The sequence below is a fragment of the Salmo salar genome, chromosome ssa23 (genome assembly GCF_905237065.1).
Source record: "Salmo salar chromosome ssa23, Ssal_v3.1, whole genome shotgun sequence".
Lineage (NCBI taxonomy): Eukaryota > Metazoa > Chordata > Actinopteri > Salmoniformes > Salmonidae > Salmo > Salmo salar.
In genome coordinates, this window is record NC_059464.1 from 39643662 (window position 1) to 39660721 (window position 17060).

Sequence of the window (17060 nt, forward strand, 5' to 3'; positions counted from 1 at the left end):
AAAGATAAAATAACTCTTAAAGTTAAACTGAGGTTAGTTGTATTGCCATGGGAACATACTTGTAAAATAAGACACCATCACCGGGGTTGCCATGGTGCCGTCCCCTGTGAGTGTTGTCACTGTAAAGGTGTAGTTGCTCCCAGACTGTAGCCCGGTGATGGTGGTGTAGTTGTAGTTGCTCATCCTGGTGTTGGCGGTGACAGACCAGTTGGTGACCTCCACCCTGAAGGAGTAGCCTGGTTTGCTCTCTGGCTGAAACCAGACTAGAGTCACATTGGTGGTTGTGATTCCTGCCTCAATCAGCCTGATCACAGACTGGGGTCCTGGGACAAAGGAACAACAAAGATAATTAACGAACATGTTCAATCTGTGTGTGTGTAATGGACGTCATGCTTTGCGAGTACTGCTTCCTCCTGATTCGGCTCACACCGAGGCTCAAACCCAGGACCTCCTTGCTAGCACACGTGCTGTGCAGATACTGTGTAAATGTGTGTGTTCAGTAGTCACTCACTGGTAGAGTTGGCCGTCGTCACCACTGTGCTCCTGTAGTCAAACGGCCCTACAGTTACCACAGAGATGTTGTAGAGTGTTCCAGACTGGAGGTTCTCCAGGAGGGTCCAGTTGTGTTCCGTCAGGTTCTGCTGGTCCAGATGGAACACAGAGAAGCTGTACTGACCTAGGTCCATGTTCAGGGGCTGGGCCCAGCTGATGTTGATGGAACCAGTGGTCTGGCCCACCACTATGATGCCTCCAGGAGGGTTGGGATCTGGGAACAAACCAGGGAGAAGTCACTTATGGAAGAGATTGCCGATGGAGTGACTCAGGCATGGGATGACATCAGACAACATTCCATCTAGATTATGATCTATCTCTGGCATTGTGCTGTATATGCTATTCAGAAAAATATAGAATGAACTCATGTGGGTTAATGAAGACTTGAAAACCCAGACGTGGAATCTCCACCACCAAATATGAATTTACACAAATTGGTCCATGCTAAACAAATGGAATACAGTTGGAATGTTGGACTTTTATAAACATTGACTGACTTACAAGTTGCATTTGTAACATTTAGTGCCTCAGTGAGCGGTCCACTATTGGTGGCCACTTTGACAACATAGACGTTCCCTGGCTTCAGGTTCTGGAACACAACTTGTAGATAGTTGTTGGTTATGGTACGGTTGTTTTCCATCACATTGTTTTTGTATATAGTAACGGTGTAGTTGTCCACCTGTCCCATAGGTTTATACCAGCTCACACTCATGTTGGTTGTTGTTCCTATGGCGACGAGGTTTTCCACCACCGCAGGTTCTGAAGGGTGGATAGAAGGGGAAAAAACGTTAACATTTAACATTTTAGACTAGAGATACAGAGATCCTAAAAGTGTGATGTTAAATGTGTTAATTGTGTAAGTGTCTTTAACTTGGCTTATATATGAAATACGCACTGTCACCCATCTCGGATGAAATCCACTTTGCTATGTAAAAAAGGTAAAAGTGAGAAGGGGAGAAAGCCAAGGGATGAAGAGTTGAAGGGATGAAGGGATCAAGGGAGGAAGGGATGAAGGGTTGAAGGGATGAAGGGTTGAAGAGTTGAAGGGAGGAAGGGATGAAGGGTTGAACGGATGAAGGGATGAAGAGTTGAAGGGATAAAGGGAGGAAGGGTTGAAGGAAGGAAGAGTTGAAGGGATGAAGGGTCGAAGAGAGGAAGGGTTGAAAGGTTGAAGGTTTGAAGGAGTGAAGGGATGAAGGGTTGAAGGGATGAAGCGTTGAAGGGTTGAAGGGATGAAGGGTCAAAGGGAGGAAGGGTTTAAGGGTTAAAGGGGGAAGGGATGAAGGGATGAAGGGATGAAGGGTTGAAGGAAGGGTTGAAGGAAAGGTTGAAGGAAGGGTTGAAGGGATGAAGGGTTGAAGGGATGAAGGGTTGAAGGGATGAAGGGATGAAGGGTTGAAGGGAGGAAGGGTTGAAGGAAGGGTCGAAGGGATGAAGGGTCAAAGGGAGGAAGGGTTGAAAGGATGAAGGGTTGAAGGGTTGAAGGGATGAAGAGTTGAAGGGATGAAGTGTTGAAGGGATGAAGGGTTGAAGGGATGAAGGGTTGAAGTGAGGAAGGGTTGAAGGGTTGAAGAGTTGAAGGGATGAAGTGTTGAAGGGATGAAGGTTTGAAGGGTTGAAGGGTTGAAGGGATGAAGGGTTGAAGGGAGGAAGGGTTGAAAGAATGAAGGGTTGAAGGATTGAAGGGTTGAAGGGATGAAGCGTTGAAGGGTTGAAGGGATGAAGGGTCAAAGGGAGGAAGGGTTGAAGGGTTGAAGGGTTGAAGGGATGAAGGAAAGGTTGAAGGAAGGGTTGAAGGAAGGGTTGAAGGGGTGAAGGGTTGAAGGGAGGAAGGGATGAAAGGATGAAGGGATGAAGGGATGAAGGGTTGAAGGGAGGAAGGGTTGAAGGAAGGGTCGAAGGGATGACGGGTCAAAGGGAGGAAGGGTTGAAAGGATGAAGGGTTGAAGTGAGGAAGGGTTGAAGGGTTGAAGGGATGAACAGTTAAAGGGATGAAGTGTTGAAGGATTGAAGGGTTGAAGGGATGAAGGGTTGAAGGGATGAAGGGTTGAAGTGAGGAAGGGTTGAAGGGTTGAAGGGATGAAGGGTTGAAGAAGAGAGGGGGATCTTTAGAACTGTACTTGTGCAGATTATCTTCTCCATTGAATCAGACTTAACATCCTGGACGACCGTGACCACAGAGCAGTTATAACAGTTCCCAGGCATGAGATTGGTGAAGGTGTACTTCTCGACCGTGGTGATCACTACCACAGACACACTCTTGGAGATGGTCACCAGATAAGAGTAGGTTGTTTTGTAGTCATTCGGCTTGGGCCAGGAAAGTCTGATAGCAGTTGTGTTCAGACCCTCAACCATGAGGCTACTGACCACGTTGGGCTCTGAAGGGCAAAGAGGGCAGATATCGTATTAATATCATCTATAACACAGAATCATTTCGCAGACACTGTTATACACCTCCTGACTACCCCCAGAGTTAATGAAACTGCAGTTTGTAACTGCAGTTTGCTGGCTAACTACAATGCACTTGCATTGCTCTTGGATTCCTCTATGAATACCTTTGGAAGTTTAGAACACTGGCTTACTAGTGTAACATAACGTGCGTTCCGGAGTTCCTTCGCTTCCCGTTGCTGCTACCGAGGTAACAGTGAAGTTGTAGCCAGTCCCAGGTGCTAGGTCATTGACTTGTGTGAAGTTGGTACTGACTGTTAGCTGTTCAGGGCCTGTAGTCTTTTGGTACTGGACTCTATAGGTGTAGTAGTTCTTAACCTCCACGGGGTCAGTCCACTGTAGCTTCACTGAGGAGTTGGACAACGGGGTGGCTGTGAGGTTCACCACTGGTTTGGGCACTAGGAGGAAGGAAGAGAAAAAAAATCTACCTTAAATCAGTGATCTCACTAGGATATGAAATGTGTTAAAGCATGTAGGATTATTAGAAAGGTTTCAGAATATTTCTGGAACATTTTCACAGTCAAAACATCACCCAGAGCACAGTCTACTGTACGGTTGTCACAAGTGTACTCACAGGTACATTCCGATGTATAAACACTGGTGCTTTCTAGATTCTGGGGTCCCATGGTTTTCACTGTGATGGTGTAGCAAGTCCCAGAGGACAGAGAGGTCAGGTTACTGCTGAGACCAGCTGTAGAGGAAGACTGGTTTCTCTCTCCTAAACCAGTCCCATTAAGCTGGTAGCTGATGTTATAGGAGATGCCTTGCGCTCCAGTCATTAGATCCGGGGTTGTCCATTGGACAACGAGGGAGCTGGTTGTCCTCTCTGTGATGTTGAGGGGTCCAGGTGGGTTGGGCTCTATGGAGGAGAAATAAGAGTGATGTTAGGAGAGTTGCAAACACAAATTCTCGTTCACACAAACACACATTAGGTACATTAGCTTTTTCTTCGGGACAAAACCAGAGAAAACATTCTCACACTCTCATACAAACTCTCAGAAACTACAACTACAGTAAATGCATAGTATAGGCACCATTGACCATGACTTACTGGTGGCTAACTGGACCCGAGCAGACTGGTTCGTAAAGGTTCCAGCAACAGAAGTCACTGTGACCTCATAAACCCTCCCAGGCTGTAACCCAGTGAAGCTGGCCTCCCTGCTCTGTGTGGTATTGCTGGATGTATTGTTCAAAGCAGCATTAGATATGTTCACGATGTAGTAGTCCACTCTCCCGTTACGCAAGGTCCAGGTCACATTCAGCTGACTGGTTCCTCGTCCCGTAGCCACAATGTCCACAGGTTGTTCAGGCTCTGTCAAAAGCACAATCGAAAAGGTTCATTGCAATGACTGACAGAAAAGAGAAAACCACAACCAATTATGGTTAGATTGTTTAGCCATTTTCGACATTGACATTTTCACCTTATCCATGAATCCATATCCTTTGAATCATAAAATAATACTTGCAAAATAACATACTTGTTAAAGTGGTTGTTTGACTGCCTTCTCCTTCAGTTGTGTTATCTCCAGCCACTGCAGTGACTGTGAAGTTGTACTGCATTCCAGCAGTGAGAGCAGTAACATTAACAGAAGTTCCTGTGGTATTCTGACTGCCACTGATATTGCCATCAGTCCATTCTACTCTGTAGAAGGATCTGTTTCCCTCTGGTTGAGTCCAGTTCAGAGACACAGATGATGTTGTGATTTTAGAGACAGAGAGGTTGCGGACAACTGCAGGCTCTGTAAAGCAAAATGGAGGAATAGGGATTTTTTTTAAATGACACTTTAATATAAACATTTAAAAACAATGTGATTTTATTTTTATTTAATCAGGTAAGTTGACTGAGAACACACTCTCATTTACAGCAACGACCTGAGGAATAGTTACAGGGGAGATGATGAATGAGCCAATTGTAAACTGGGGATGATTAGGTGGCCATGATGGTATGAGGGCCAGCTTGGGAATTTAGCCAGGACACCGGGGTTAACACCCCTACTCTTACGATATGTGCCATGGGATATTTAGTGACCATAGAGAGTCAGGACACCCGTTTAAAGTCCCATCCAAAAGACAGCACCCTACACAGGGAAACATTTTTAGACCTGAGGAAAGAGTGCCTCCTACTGGCCCTCCAACACCACTTCCAGCAGCATCTGGTCTCCCATCAAGGAACTAACTGGACCAATCATGACCAACCCTGCTTAGCTTCAGAAACAAGCCAGCAGCGGGATGCAGGGTGGTATGCTGCTGACCAGGACCAACCCTGCTTAGCTTCAGAAACAAGCCAGCAGTGGGATGCAGGGTGGTATGCTGCTGACCAGGACCAACCCTGCTTAGCTTCAGAAACAAGCCAGCAGTGGGATGCAGGGTGATATGCTGCTGACCTGGACCAACCCTGCTTAGCTTCAGAAACAAGCCAGCAGTGGGATGCAGGGTGGTATGCTGCTGACCAGGACCAACCCTGCTTAGCTTCAGAAACAAGCCAGCAGTGGGATGCAGGGTGGTATGCTGCTGACCAGGACCAACCCTGCTTAGCTTCAGAAACAAGCCAGCAGTGGGATGCAGGGTGGTATGCTACTGATCAGGACCAACCCTGCTTAGCTTCAGAAACAAGCCAGCAGTGGGATGTAGGGTGGTATGCTGCTGACTAATATTTTTCTTTTCATTAATTTTCTTATTTTACCTTTATTTAACTAGGCAAGTCAGTGAAGAACAAATTCTTATTTACGACCTAGGAACAGTGGGTTAACTGCCTTGTGAGCTCGGGTATTCAATCTAGCAACCTTTCGGTTACCGGCCCAACGCTCTAAACACTAGGTTACTTGCCATCTCATTGATTGATTGCTTGCTACATCATTTGTTTTTACTTTTGCATTATTTACATACACTAGATATACAAAAGTATGTGGACACCCCATCAAATTAGTGGATTTGGCTATAGTGTCTTAGCTCATATTACTAATTGATATAATAAGAAAGACTCCCGATACAAGGAAGTGAACTGGAGCTTCACATTTACTAAAGCTAGTTAGTACAAGAATAACATAGAGCAACACTGCGCATGACCAAGGGCGCTCTGTTCTTAAAGGGGACAGTAATTAACATAACGTAACATTCCTTCTCTAATACAATGAGAATTACTTTTACCAAACCACAAGTGAAACATTTCCCAGAAATTGTTGTAGTTATTTTGCATCTTTGATTTGAACTTGAACAGTGTTTGTTTGCTTATAAGTCCAGTCTGTCTGGACAGTGCCTTCGTTCTGGGTAGCGCCTTGGATTGTCTGGAGACTCCTGCACATCTTCAGTGTGTGCTTACTCCATAATAGTTTCTGCTATAGCAGCACCTTCATCAACACATTCACTTCTTTCAGCCTGGTGTCTCTGTACTGCCCCACCGTCCTCTACAGTTCCCTGTGTGTCACTCCCAGGAGCTCTCTGTGCCTGTTCTCTCTCGGTTGTTGTGCTGTTTTCCGTGGAATGCATTTGGTTAATGTGACGCCACCACATTATGACTGGGGTCACTTGAACCTGGTAAGTTCTGGGTTCCGTTTGTGCGTGTACTGTACCTCTTGTCCATTTCGCTCCCCTTCTGTAGTCTTGCACCATCACTTCCTGTCCTGTTTGGAGATGGCGCTCCCGGTTACCGGAGAACATCTTGGCTTCTTTGTTAAGCACTTCATTACGCCTGTTTGGCTTCATGATGTCCAGCTGTGTGCGGTGAGGCATCCCAAACATCAGTGCTGCTGGGCTTTCATTTGTCGAGTCCTTGCTCTAGGGTTTTCACAAAGCGTTCTGCCAGCCCATTGGTGGCAAGGTGGTATGGAGCAGAGGTTGATTCCATTTACTGACATGAATCTTGTAAACTCGTCACTTACGAAAGCTTGCGTGTTGTCGCATACCAGCTGCAGAGGCAATCCGAAGCATGCAAACGTTGTTCTGAGACACTCTATAGTCTGATCTGAGGTGGAGGAGTCAGTGCAAAACACCTCTGGCCATTTGGAATGGGCATCAACTATAACCAGAAACGTATGCTTTTCAAAGGGGCCGGCATTGTCCACATGAATATTCTGCCATGGCTCTGTGGGCCATTCCCATAGGTGGACTCGGGCAGGAGCAGGCATATGAAGGGTTTCCAAACATCCGGTATCAAATCAAATCAAATTTGTATAAGTCACATGCTTACTTACAAGCCCCTAACCAACAATGCAGTTTAAAAAATATGAATAAGAATAAGAAATAAATGGAAGAAGTAATTAAAGAGCAGCAGTAAAATAACAATAGCGAGACTATATACAGGGGGTACTGGTACAGAGTCAATGTGCAGGGGCCCCAGTTAGTTGAGGTAATTGAGGTAATATGTACATGTAGGTAGAGTTATTAAAGTGATTATGCATAGATAATAACAGAGAGTAGCAGCGGCGTAAAAGAAGGGGTGGGGAGGGGGGCAACGCAAATAGTCTGGGTAGCTATTAGATTAGATGTTCAGGAGTCTTATGGCTTGGGGGTAGAAGCTGTTAAGAAGCCTCTTGGACCTAGACTTGGCACACCGGTGCCGCTTGCCGTTCATTGTTTTCTATCTGTTGATCCAGACCAGACCACCAGAAGTGGCTCCTCGCGAACAGCTTCATTGTTTGTTGATCCAGACCAGACCACCAGAAGTGGCTCCTCGCGAACAGCTTCATTGTTTGTTGATCCAGACCAGGCCACCAGAAGTGGCTCCTCGCGAACAGCTTCATTGTTTGTTGATCCAGACCAGGCCACCAGAAGTGGCTCCTCGCGAACAGCTTCATTGTTTGTTGATCCAGACCAGGCCACCAGAAGTGGCTCCTCATGAGCAGCTTCCTTTTGACAATTCCAACATGCCCTTTATGTAGTTGATGCAAAACCTGATGTTGGCATTGACTCTCATTCCCCACATCAAACATCCTTGGTACATTGTGTTAGGTTCTACATTTATTTTCTTATTTAACAAGGCAAGTCAGTTAAGAACAAATTATTATTTACAATGACGGCCTAGGAACAGTGAGTTAACTGCCTTGTTCAGGGGCAGAACGACAGATTTTTACCTTGTCAGCTCGGGGATTCGACCTAGAAACTTTTCAGTTACTGGCCCAATGCTCTAACCATTAGGCTACCTGCCGCCCTGGCAAACTAACCTTATAACATTTCACGGGACAGCTAAAATCATGTTTATTCACCCATTGGGTCATACAGCTGCATAAGACAAAGACATGGTTCCACCAGTGGTAGTATATATACCACAATTTAGGTGGATTCTCCTCCTCTCTAAACATAACTTCCTGTCTAGTAATAAAGATGTAAAGTGATGATGTCAACAAACTGTTCCTTCTCCCTTAATGTGACCTGACCAGACCTCGACACCCTTCCTCACTAAACCACATCTCCACCCTTATCAGTGCCTGCCAGCATGTGATCGTTTTTCTTTCACTCAGCACATTCCAAGCTTAATTGCCTCCACCATATACATTCCTCCTTCAGATAACCATTCACTTCTGGTGTATAAACCAGACTATGGCACTCCTCATGTCTCTAGTACAACTGATGATTAACAATATTTAAAGTTTAGAAATCTGAACCCATCAGTTGTAATTTCTATTTTTCGCTGGAAATACGGTGTCAGCTCCTTTCTGCCCGTAGCTGGCCATCCTGACATGGTGTAGGTGTATACTTTTGACAATGTCAGATCTTTCCTTGTCTCCCGTTTGATAATTGTGCTTGTGACAGGTAGTGCCTCGAGCTGAGAGGTATGCAAAATCTCCACTGCATCCACACTCCTGTGTCTTTCTCTTGTACAGGGCAGTCTGGATAATCCATCTGCATTTGTGTGGAGGGATGACGGCTTAAACTCAATGTCATACCTATGACTGGCAAGGAACAAGGCGTATCGCTGTAACCTGGCCGCTGTCATTGCCGGAATGACCTTTCTTTGGACTGAAAATGGAAAGCAACGGCTGGTGATCCGTAACCAGTGTGAAACGCTTGCCATAAAAGTATGCGTGGAATTTCTTGATGCCCCTAGCGCCAGTGCTTCTTTGTCGATTTGTGAGTAGTTCTTCTCTGCATCATTCCACGTTCGTGACGCAAAGGCCGCTGGCCTCTCTGACCCATCTTTCAGTGTGTGTGAAAGGACGGCCCCTAAGCCATAAGGGGACGCATCACAAGCCAACTTCACGCAGTTCGGGGTTGCATTTTCACACTGTTCTGTCCACTGCCAGGTCATATTCTTTTCCAGGAGCTGATTGAGAGGCTGGAGTACTGCTGAAAGGTTTGGGAGGAATCTTCTGTAGTCATTGATCAGTCCCGTGAAAGATCTCACTTCTGTGATATTTTGCGGTTGTGGTGCCTGTACCACTGCATCGATTTTGTCCTGTGTTTTGTGCAATACATTGCGGTCGATTTCACGTCCACAGAAGACAATCTTGTCCTTGAAGAACTCACACTTCTGTAATTTACCTGTAGTCCATACCCTTTGCCTTTGCTGTTTCCGTATGACAATGCCTCCGTGCACAAAGCAACATCCATATAGAAATGGTTGAGATCGGTGTGGAAGAACTTGACTGACCTGCATAGAGCCCTGACCTCAACCCCATAGAACACCTTTGGGATGAATTGGAACGTCGACTGCGAGCCAGGCCTAATCACTCAACAGTGCCCGACCTCACTCATACTCTTCTAGCCAAATTAAAGCAAGACCCAGCCACAATGTTCCAACATGTAGTGGAAAGCCTTCCCAGAAGAGTTGAGGCTGTTATAGCATCAAAGGGAGGACCAACTCTATATTAATACTCTGTCCACATACTTCTTGTGATTTAGTGTATATAACAATTGAATCTTGAAGAATATAACTTATGAATGCCTCATGAAATTAGTTGAACTATCATACCCCATCAGAACCCAAAATATAATATTGTTTTACTCAAATTTTAAACAAACACTGCATAGCCTCACAATAAGAATAGGATATGTTTCTAACTAATTCTATATTAATGTGGATGCTGGCATTATTATGGATAATCCTGAATAAATTGTGAATAATGATGAGTGAGAGAGTTACAGACGCACAAATGTCATACCCCCCAAGACATAGTACCCTCTCACTATTACAATAACAGGGCAAGTCAGCATTTTTTGGGGGGTATGACACATTGAAGAAAAATATTAATGCAATATGCAACAATTGAAAATATTTTACTGAGCTACAGTTCTAATAAGGAAATCAGTCAATTGAAATACATTGATTAAGCCCTAATCTATGGATTTCACATGCCTGGGAATACAGACATGCATCTGTTGGTCACAGATACCTTAAAAAATTTGTCCCCCCATTTTAGGTGACCAAAAGTATTGGGACAAATTCAATTATTTGTTGAGTAAAGTAGTAAAAGGTGAAGTATGTGGTCCCATATTCATAGCATGCCATGGCTACATTCAGCTCGTAACTTAAAGTTTGTTGGATGTGTTTGCTTTTTGTTTTGCATGTGTTAGAGAATATTTTGTGCCTAATAGAAATGAACGGTGTGTAATTTAATTTCTTTTTAATGTAAATAAGAACAGAATGTTTCAAAACAATTCTACATTAATGTAGATGCTACAATGATTATTAATGCCTAATCCTGAATAAATTATGAATAATTATGAGTGAGGAATTTAGACACACAAATATTATACCCCCCCAGAAATGCTAACCTCCCCTGTTATTGTAATAGTGAGAGGTTAGCATTGGGGGGGAGACAACTTTAAAATCATCACATGTTCTTGGATCCAAACAACTAACGTATAAATGAATACAAATCGTATCTGAGGCATTGAAACAATCTGACATTAAAGTATCTGAGTTACTTACTTGTATACTTAGAAACTGTCTTGCTCTCTCCTACAGTTGTGTTATCTCCAGCCACTGCAGTGACTGTGAAGTTGTACTGCACTCCAGCAGTGAGAGAAGTAACATTAACAGAAGTTTCTGTGGTATTCTGACTGCCACTGATATTGCCATCAGTCCATTCTACTCTGTAGAAGGATCTGTTTCCCAATGGTTCAGTCCAGTTCAGAGACACAGATGATGTTGTGATTTCAGAGAACATGAGGTGTCTGATGATTGCGGGCTCTGTGTGTGCAAGAAAGGGGGTTTGAGGGACAATAGACAATAGTGTCTTTAAACATTGACATTGCAGGCTGACTTGTGCAATCCAGCACACATTGTGAGAGAGTTTGTGTAAATCTTGACGAAACAAGTGTCACTCAACACTAGTCTCGGATAGAAATACCATCAAATAAACAATAACTTCTGAACAAAGATATGAAACAAAACATGCAGTGTTTCCCCTATATTCATTTAGAAAATTGTTGCCGCACTCCAAAAAATATGATAAAATAAAAAATATACAGTGAGCCTCAAAAGTATTGGGACAGTGACATATTTTTGTTTTGTTTTGGCTCTGTACTCCAGCACTTTGAATGAGGTTAAATTGCAGACAGTCAAATTTAATTTGAGGATATTTTCATCCATATCAGATGATCCGTTTTGAAATTACAGCACTTTTTGTACATAGTCCCCCCCCACCCTCATTTTAGTGGACCAAAATGTCTATTAAGTAGTAAAATTTAAAATATTTGGTCCCATATTCAGAGCATGCAATGGCTGGAACCAGGTTGTGACTTTACAAATTTGTTGGACGCATTTACTATTTGTTTTGGTTGTGTTTCAGATTATTTTGTGCCTAATAGAAATTAATGGTAATTAATGTATTATGTCATTTTGGAGTCACTTTTATTGTAACTAAGAATAGAATATACACTACATGACCAAAAGTACGTGGAAACCTGCTCGTCGAACATGTCATTCCAACATCATGGGCATTAATATTGAGTTGACTCCCCTTTGCTGCTATATCAGCCTCCAGTCTTCTGGGATGTTGGAACATTGCTATGGGTACTTTCTTCCAGTCAGCGACAAGCACATTAGTGAGGTCGAGCACTGATGTTGGGCGATTAGGCCTGGCTCGCAGTCAGCGTTCCAATTCATCCCAAAGGTGTTCGATGGGGTTGAGGTCAGGGCTCTGTGCAGGCCAGTCAAATTCTTCTATACCGATCTTGGCAAACCATTTCTGTATGGACCTCGCTTTGTGCTCAGGGGCATTGTCATGCTGAAAAAGGAAAGGGCCTTCCCCAAACTGTCGCCACAAAGTCATTGTATACTGTAGTGTTAAGATTTCTCTTCACTGGAACTAAGGGACCTAGCCCGAACAATGAAAAACAGCCCCAGACCATTATTCCTCCTCCACCAAACTTTACAGTTGGCACTATGCATTGGGGCAGGTAGCGTTCTCCTGGCATCCTCCAAAACCAGATTTGTCTGTCGGACTGCCAGATGCTGAAGCGTGATTCATTACTCCAGAGAACATGTTTCCACTGCTCCAGAGTCCAACGGCGGCGAGCTTTACTCCACTCAGGCAGATGCTTGGCATTGCGCATGGTTATCTTAGGCTATCTTAGGTTATCTTGTGTGCCCTACCACTTGGCGGCTGAGCCGTTGTTGCTCTTAGGCGTTTCCATTTTACAATAACAGCACCTACAATTGACCGGGGCAGGTCGATCAGGGAAGAAATTTGACTAACTGATTAGTTGGAAAGGTGGCATCCGATGACACGTTGGAAGTCACTGAGCTCTTCAGCAAGGCCTTTCTACTGCCAATGTTTGTCTATGGCTGTGTGCTCGATATTATATACAGTTGAAGTCGGAAGTATACATACACCTTAGCCAAATACATTTAAACTCAGTTTTTCACAGTTCCTGACATTTAATCCTAGTAAAAATTCCCTGTCTCAGGTCAGTTAAGATCACCACTTTATTTTAAGAATGTGAAATGTCAGAATAATAGTAGAGAGAATTAATTATTTTAGCTTTTATTTCTATCATCACATTCCCAGTGGGTCAGAAGTTTACATACACTCAATTAGTATTTGGTAGCATTGCCTTTAAATTGTTTAACTTGGGTCAAAAATGTTGGTTAGCCTTCCACAAGCTTCCCACAGTAAGTTGGGTGGATTTTGGCCCATTACTCTTGACAGAGTTGGTGTAACGGAGTCAGGTTTGTAGGCCTCCTTGCTCTCGCATGCTTTTTTAGTTCTGCCCACACATTTTCTGTGGGATTGAAGTCAGTGCTTTGTGATGGCCACTCCAATACCTTGACTATGTTGTCTTTAAGCCATTTTTGCCACAACTTTGGAAGTATGCTTGGGGTCATTGTCCATTTAGAAGACCCATTTGCGACCAAGCTTAACTTCCTGACTGATGTCTTGAGATGTTGCTTCAATATATCCACATAATTTTCCTACCTCATGATGCCATCTATTTTGTGAAGTGCACCAGTCCCTTCTGCAACAAAGCACCCCCACAACATGATGCTGCCACTCCCGTGCTTCACAGTTGGGATGGTGTTCTTCGGCTTGCAAGCCTCCCCCTTTTTCCTCCAAACATAACTATGGTCATTATGGCCAAACAGTTCTATTTTTGTTTCATCAGACCAGAGGACACTTCTCCAAAAAAGTACGATCTTTGTCCCCATGTGCAGTTGCAAACCGTAGTCTGGCTTTTTTATGGCGGTTTTTGAGCAGTGGCTTCTTCCTTGCTGTCGATATAGGACTCGTTTTACTGTGGACATAGATACTTTTGTACCCATTTCCTCCAGCATCTTCACAAGGTCCTTTGCTGTTATTCTGGGATTGATTTGCACTTTTCGCACCAAAGTACATTAATCTCTAGGAGACAGAACGCGTCTCCTTCCTGAGCGGTATGACGGCTGCGTGGTCCCATAGTGTTTATACTTGCGTACTATTGTTTGTACAGATGAACGTGGTACCTTCAGGTGTTTGGAAATGACTCCCCAAGATGAACCAGACTTGTGGAGGTCTACAATTTTTTTCTGAGGTCTTGGCTGATTTCTTTTAATTTTACTATGATGTCAAGCCAAGAGACACTAGGTTTGAAGGTAGGCCTTGAAATACATCCACAGGTACACCTCCAATTGACTCAAAACATGTAAATTAGCCTATTAGAAGCTTCTAAAGCCATGACATCATTTTCTGGAATTTTCCAAGCTGTTTAATGGCGCAGTCAACTTAGTGTATGTAAACTTCTGACCCACTGGAATTGTGATACAGTGAATTATAAGTGAAATAATCTGTCTGTAAACAATTGTTGGAAATATTACTTGTGTCATGCACAAAATAGATTTCCTAACCGACTTGCCAAAATGATAGTTTTCTAACAAGACATTTTTGGAGTGGTTGAAAAACGAGTTTTAATGACTCCAACCTAAGTGTATGTAAACTTCCGACTTCAACTGTACCTGTCAGCAACAGGTGTGGCTGAAATAGCCAAATCCATTAATTTGAAGGGTTGTCCACATACTTTTGTATATATAGCGTATTTCTTAACACTTCTACATTAATGTGGATGCTACCATGATTATGGAAAATCCTGAATGAATCATGAATAATGATGAGTGAGAAAGCTACAGATGCACAAACACAGTATCATACCCCCCAAGACATGCTAACATCTCACCATTACAATAACAGGGGAGGTAAGCATTTTTGGAGGAAGGGGTATTATATGTTGTGCGTCAAACTTCCTCACTCATAACTATTCACAATTCATTCAGGACTATCTGTAATCATGGTAGCATCCACATTAATGTAGAACTGTTTAGAAACACTCTATTCTTATTTATAATAAAAGTGACTACAAGATGACATAATACATTATTTACCATTCATTTCAATTCATTTCTATTGGGCACAAATCATCTGAAATTTCTCATTGCAGAAAGACATGGCATCTTTCAAATCATCACATGTTCTTGGATCCAAACAACTAACGTATAAATGAATACAAATCGTATCTGAGGCATTGAAACAATCTGACATTAAAGTATCTGAGTTACTTACTTGTATACTTAGAAACTGTCTTGCTCTGTCCTACAGTTGTGTTATCTCCAGCCACTGCAGTGACTGTGAAGTTGTACTGCACTCCAGCAGTGAGAGCAGTAACATTAACAGACGTTTTTGTGGTATTCTGACTGCCTCTGATATTGCCATCAGTCCATTCTACTCTGTAGAAGGATCTGTTTCCCAATGGTTCAATCCAGCTCAGAAACACAGATGATGTTGTGATTTCAGAGACAGTCAGGTTCCTGATGACTGCAGGCTCTGTGCGTGCAAGAAAGTTATATTTTGGGAAAAGATCACCAGAATCATTATTATTCATAGTATTCACCATACACTCTATATAAATGATCAGAAGCATGCTAATTCTACATACATTTAAGGTAAGTATGTAGGACACAAAAGTGGTACCTCTAAAAACATATTTAAAGATAGTAAGTAAGCATTATCAATGACATGAAATGTTTTGGGGACAAAAAAATGAGTTTTCAATAAAGGACAAGCACTTAATCATACTATCCAAGCCCAATTTTGCAGTTGAATGCAGATAAACACATTTCCTAAAATGTTCTGGATCAGTTGGAGTCTACACTCCCTTCTCAAGAGAGAATTATGTGAACCAAAACTACAGTGACTGACAGATATACTGGTTAAAAATGATGGGTAATCCTTATCAGTAGTCTTATCAGCAGCGACTGCAGCAACTATGAGTCTGTACTGCACTCCAGCAGTTAGCTCGGTTACATTAAAGGCTGTCTCATTGGTAGTTCGATTCATATCTCTACTGACATTAGTTCACTCTACTCTATAGAAGGATCTGTTTCCCAATGGTTCAATCCAGTGCAGAGACAATGAAGATGTCGTGATTTCAGAGACAGAGAGGCTCCTAATGACTTCAAGTTGTACGTGAGCAAGAAAGGTGATTTTAGGGGACACTAGACTAGGGTTGGGCGGTATTCACATTTTCATATCATCATAACGTCCTTCTCTCATGCAGGATTTTACGGTATTACAGGCTTAGTACAGAAGAGGGCACCAAGGGGGCGCCCAAAAAAAGAAGCCCTTTGGGAGTCTATTACCAGAATGCTAACAAAATTAGCACAAATTATAACAAATTTCCATGGAGGTTGCTCGCTAAATATGCAAACGAGCACAAACGAAAACATTTTTTATTAAGAGACAGGCAGTCCAGCTCAATACGTTATACATATATAGGAGCTACCGATTGTAATTTTTGGTGAGTTTGGACAATTGCAAGCGAATGTGAACAAGAGACGTTGTGCAAATGAACAGTACTGGCTCTGGAGCAGCAGGTGTACATGCTGTGTCTGTGTGGAGTCCGGAGTTGCTAGGGCAACGGGACTGCCTGCTCTGTTCGAAGAAGAAGGAAGACGATGGGCTGATGGGGGAGAAGGCAACGGACCGAGAACAGACAGGAGAAAAAACTCAAGGAAATCAAAAGATAGTTGTGGCAGCTGTGCAGATAACTCATCCTAAAGGCCTTTAACTTCTCAAACACGGATGACAGACAACACAATATGACGTCCCATCACCTTATTAATTCAGCCACATACTTAGATAACTAGCAAATTAAACTTAGGGGTCGCATTAATGCAGAATTCTTACTTTTACACACAGGAAAAACATAAATGCTCAAGAAATATCATGCTGCGTTTTGTAAATGCAAATCTAAAATTATTCTTATTGTGATTTCTGCTCAGCATCAGACAAATGTTGTGCTTCAGTTGCACATGAACGGGCATTCTACCAGCAGACAGTTCTCTGACTGATTTACTCCAGCACTTTTCTCAGTCTAGCCAGCGTACTTTTCTTTGGTAAAATGCAAGATTAACTTCAAGAAAAACATTAGGAAATGTTGCTGGCTACACCCTCTCTATGATAAACATTAGAAATATGATGGCTAGCAAAGGTTTTGCAAGAAAAGACTGTACTTTATCTTTGTAAGCTGATTTAGCCTGCTTGTGTGGCTTCCAGCCAAATAGCATTGCACTTCTGTTGTCATCTGATGAAAATGAAGCTGTTTTCTGCCGAATATAATGCACTAATGTATTTTCAGTGAAGGACAACTAT

At 43.0% G+C, this 17060-nt stretch overlaps 1 protein-coding gene across 5 annotated transcripts in view; it reads right to left on the minus strand.

Moving 5' to 3' along the window:
- Positions 1-17060, minus strand: part of LOC106584595 (receptor-type tyrosine-protein phosphatase eta) — a 98710-nt gene that overhangs the window by 13166 nt on the left and 68484 nt on the right. For 2 of the 5 annotated variants that reach the window (XM_045706244.1, XM_045706245.1), the window contains 10 exons: positions 14973-15233; positions 10868-11128; positions 4479-4739; positions 4052-4312; positions 3575-3859; positions 3135-3398; positions 2673-2930; positions 1054-1311; positions 512-766; positions 60-323 (listed from right to left, as the gene is read on the minus strand). In XM_045706244.1, coding sequence (XP_045562200.1) covers positions 60-323; positions 512-766; positions 1054-1311; positions 2673-2930; positions 3135-3398; positions 3575-3859; positions 4052-4312; positions 4479-4739; positions 10868-11128; positions 14973-15233 — 2628 coding nt within the window. The remainder of the gene's footprint in view (positions 1-59; positions 324-511; positions 767-1053; positions 1312-2672; positions 2931-3134; positions 3399-3574; positions 3860-4051; positions 4313-4478; positions 4740-10867; positions 11129-14972; positions 15234-17060) is intronic. The other 3 variants (XM_045706247.1, XM_045706248.1, XM_045706246.1) reach the window with 2 other exon arrangements.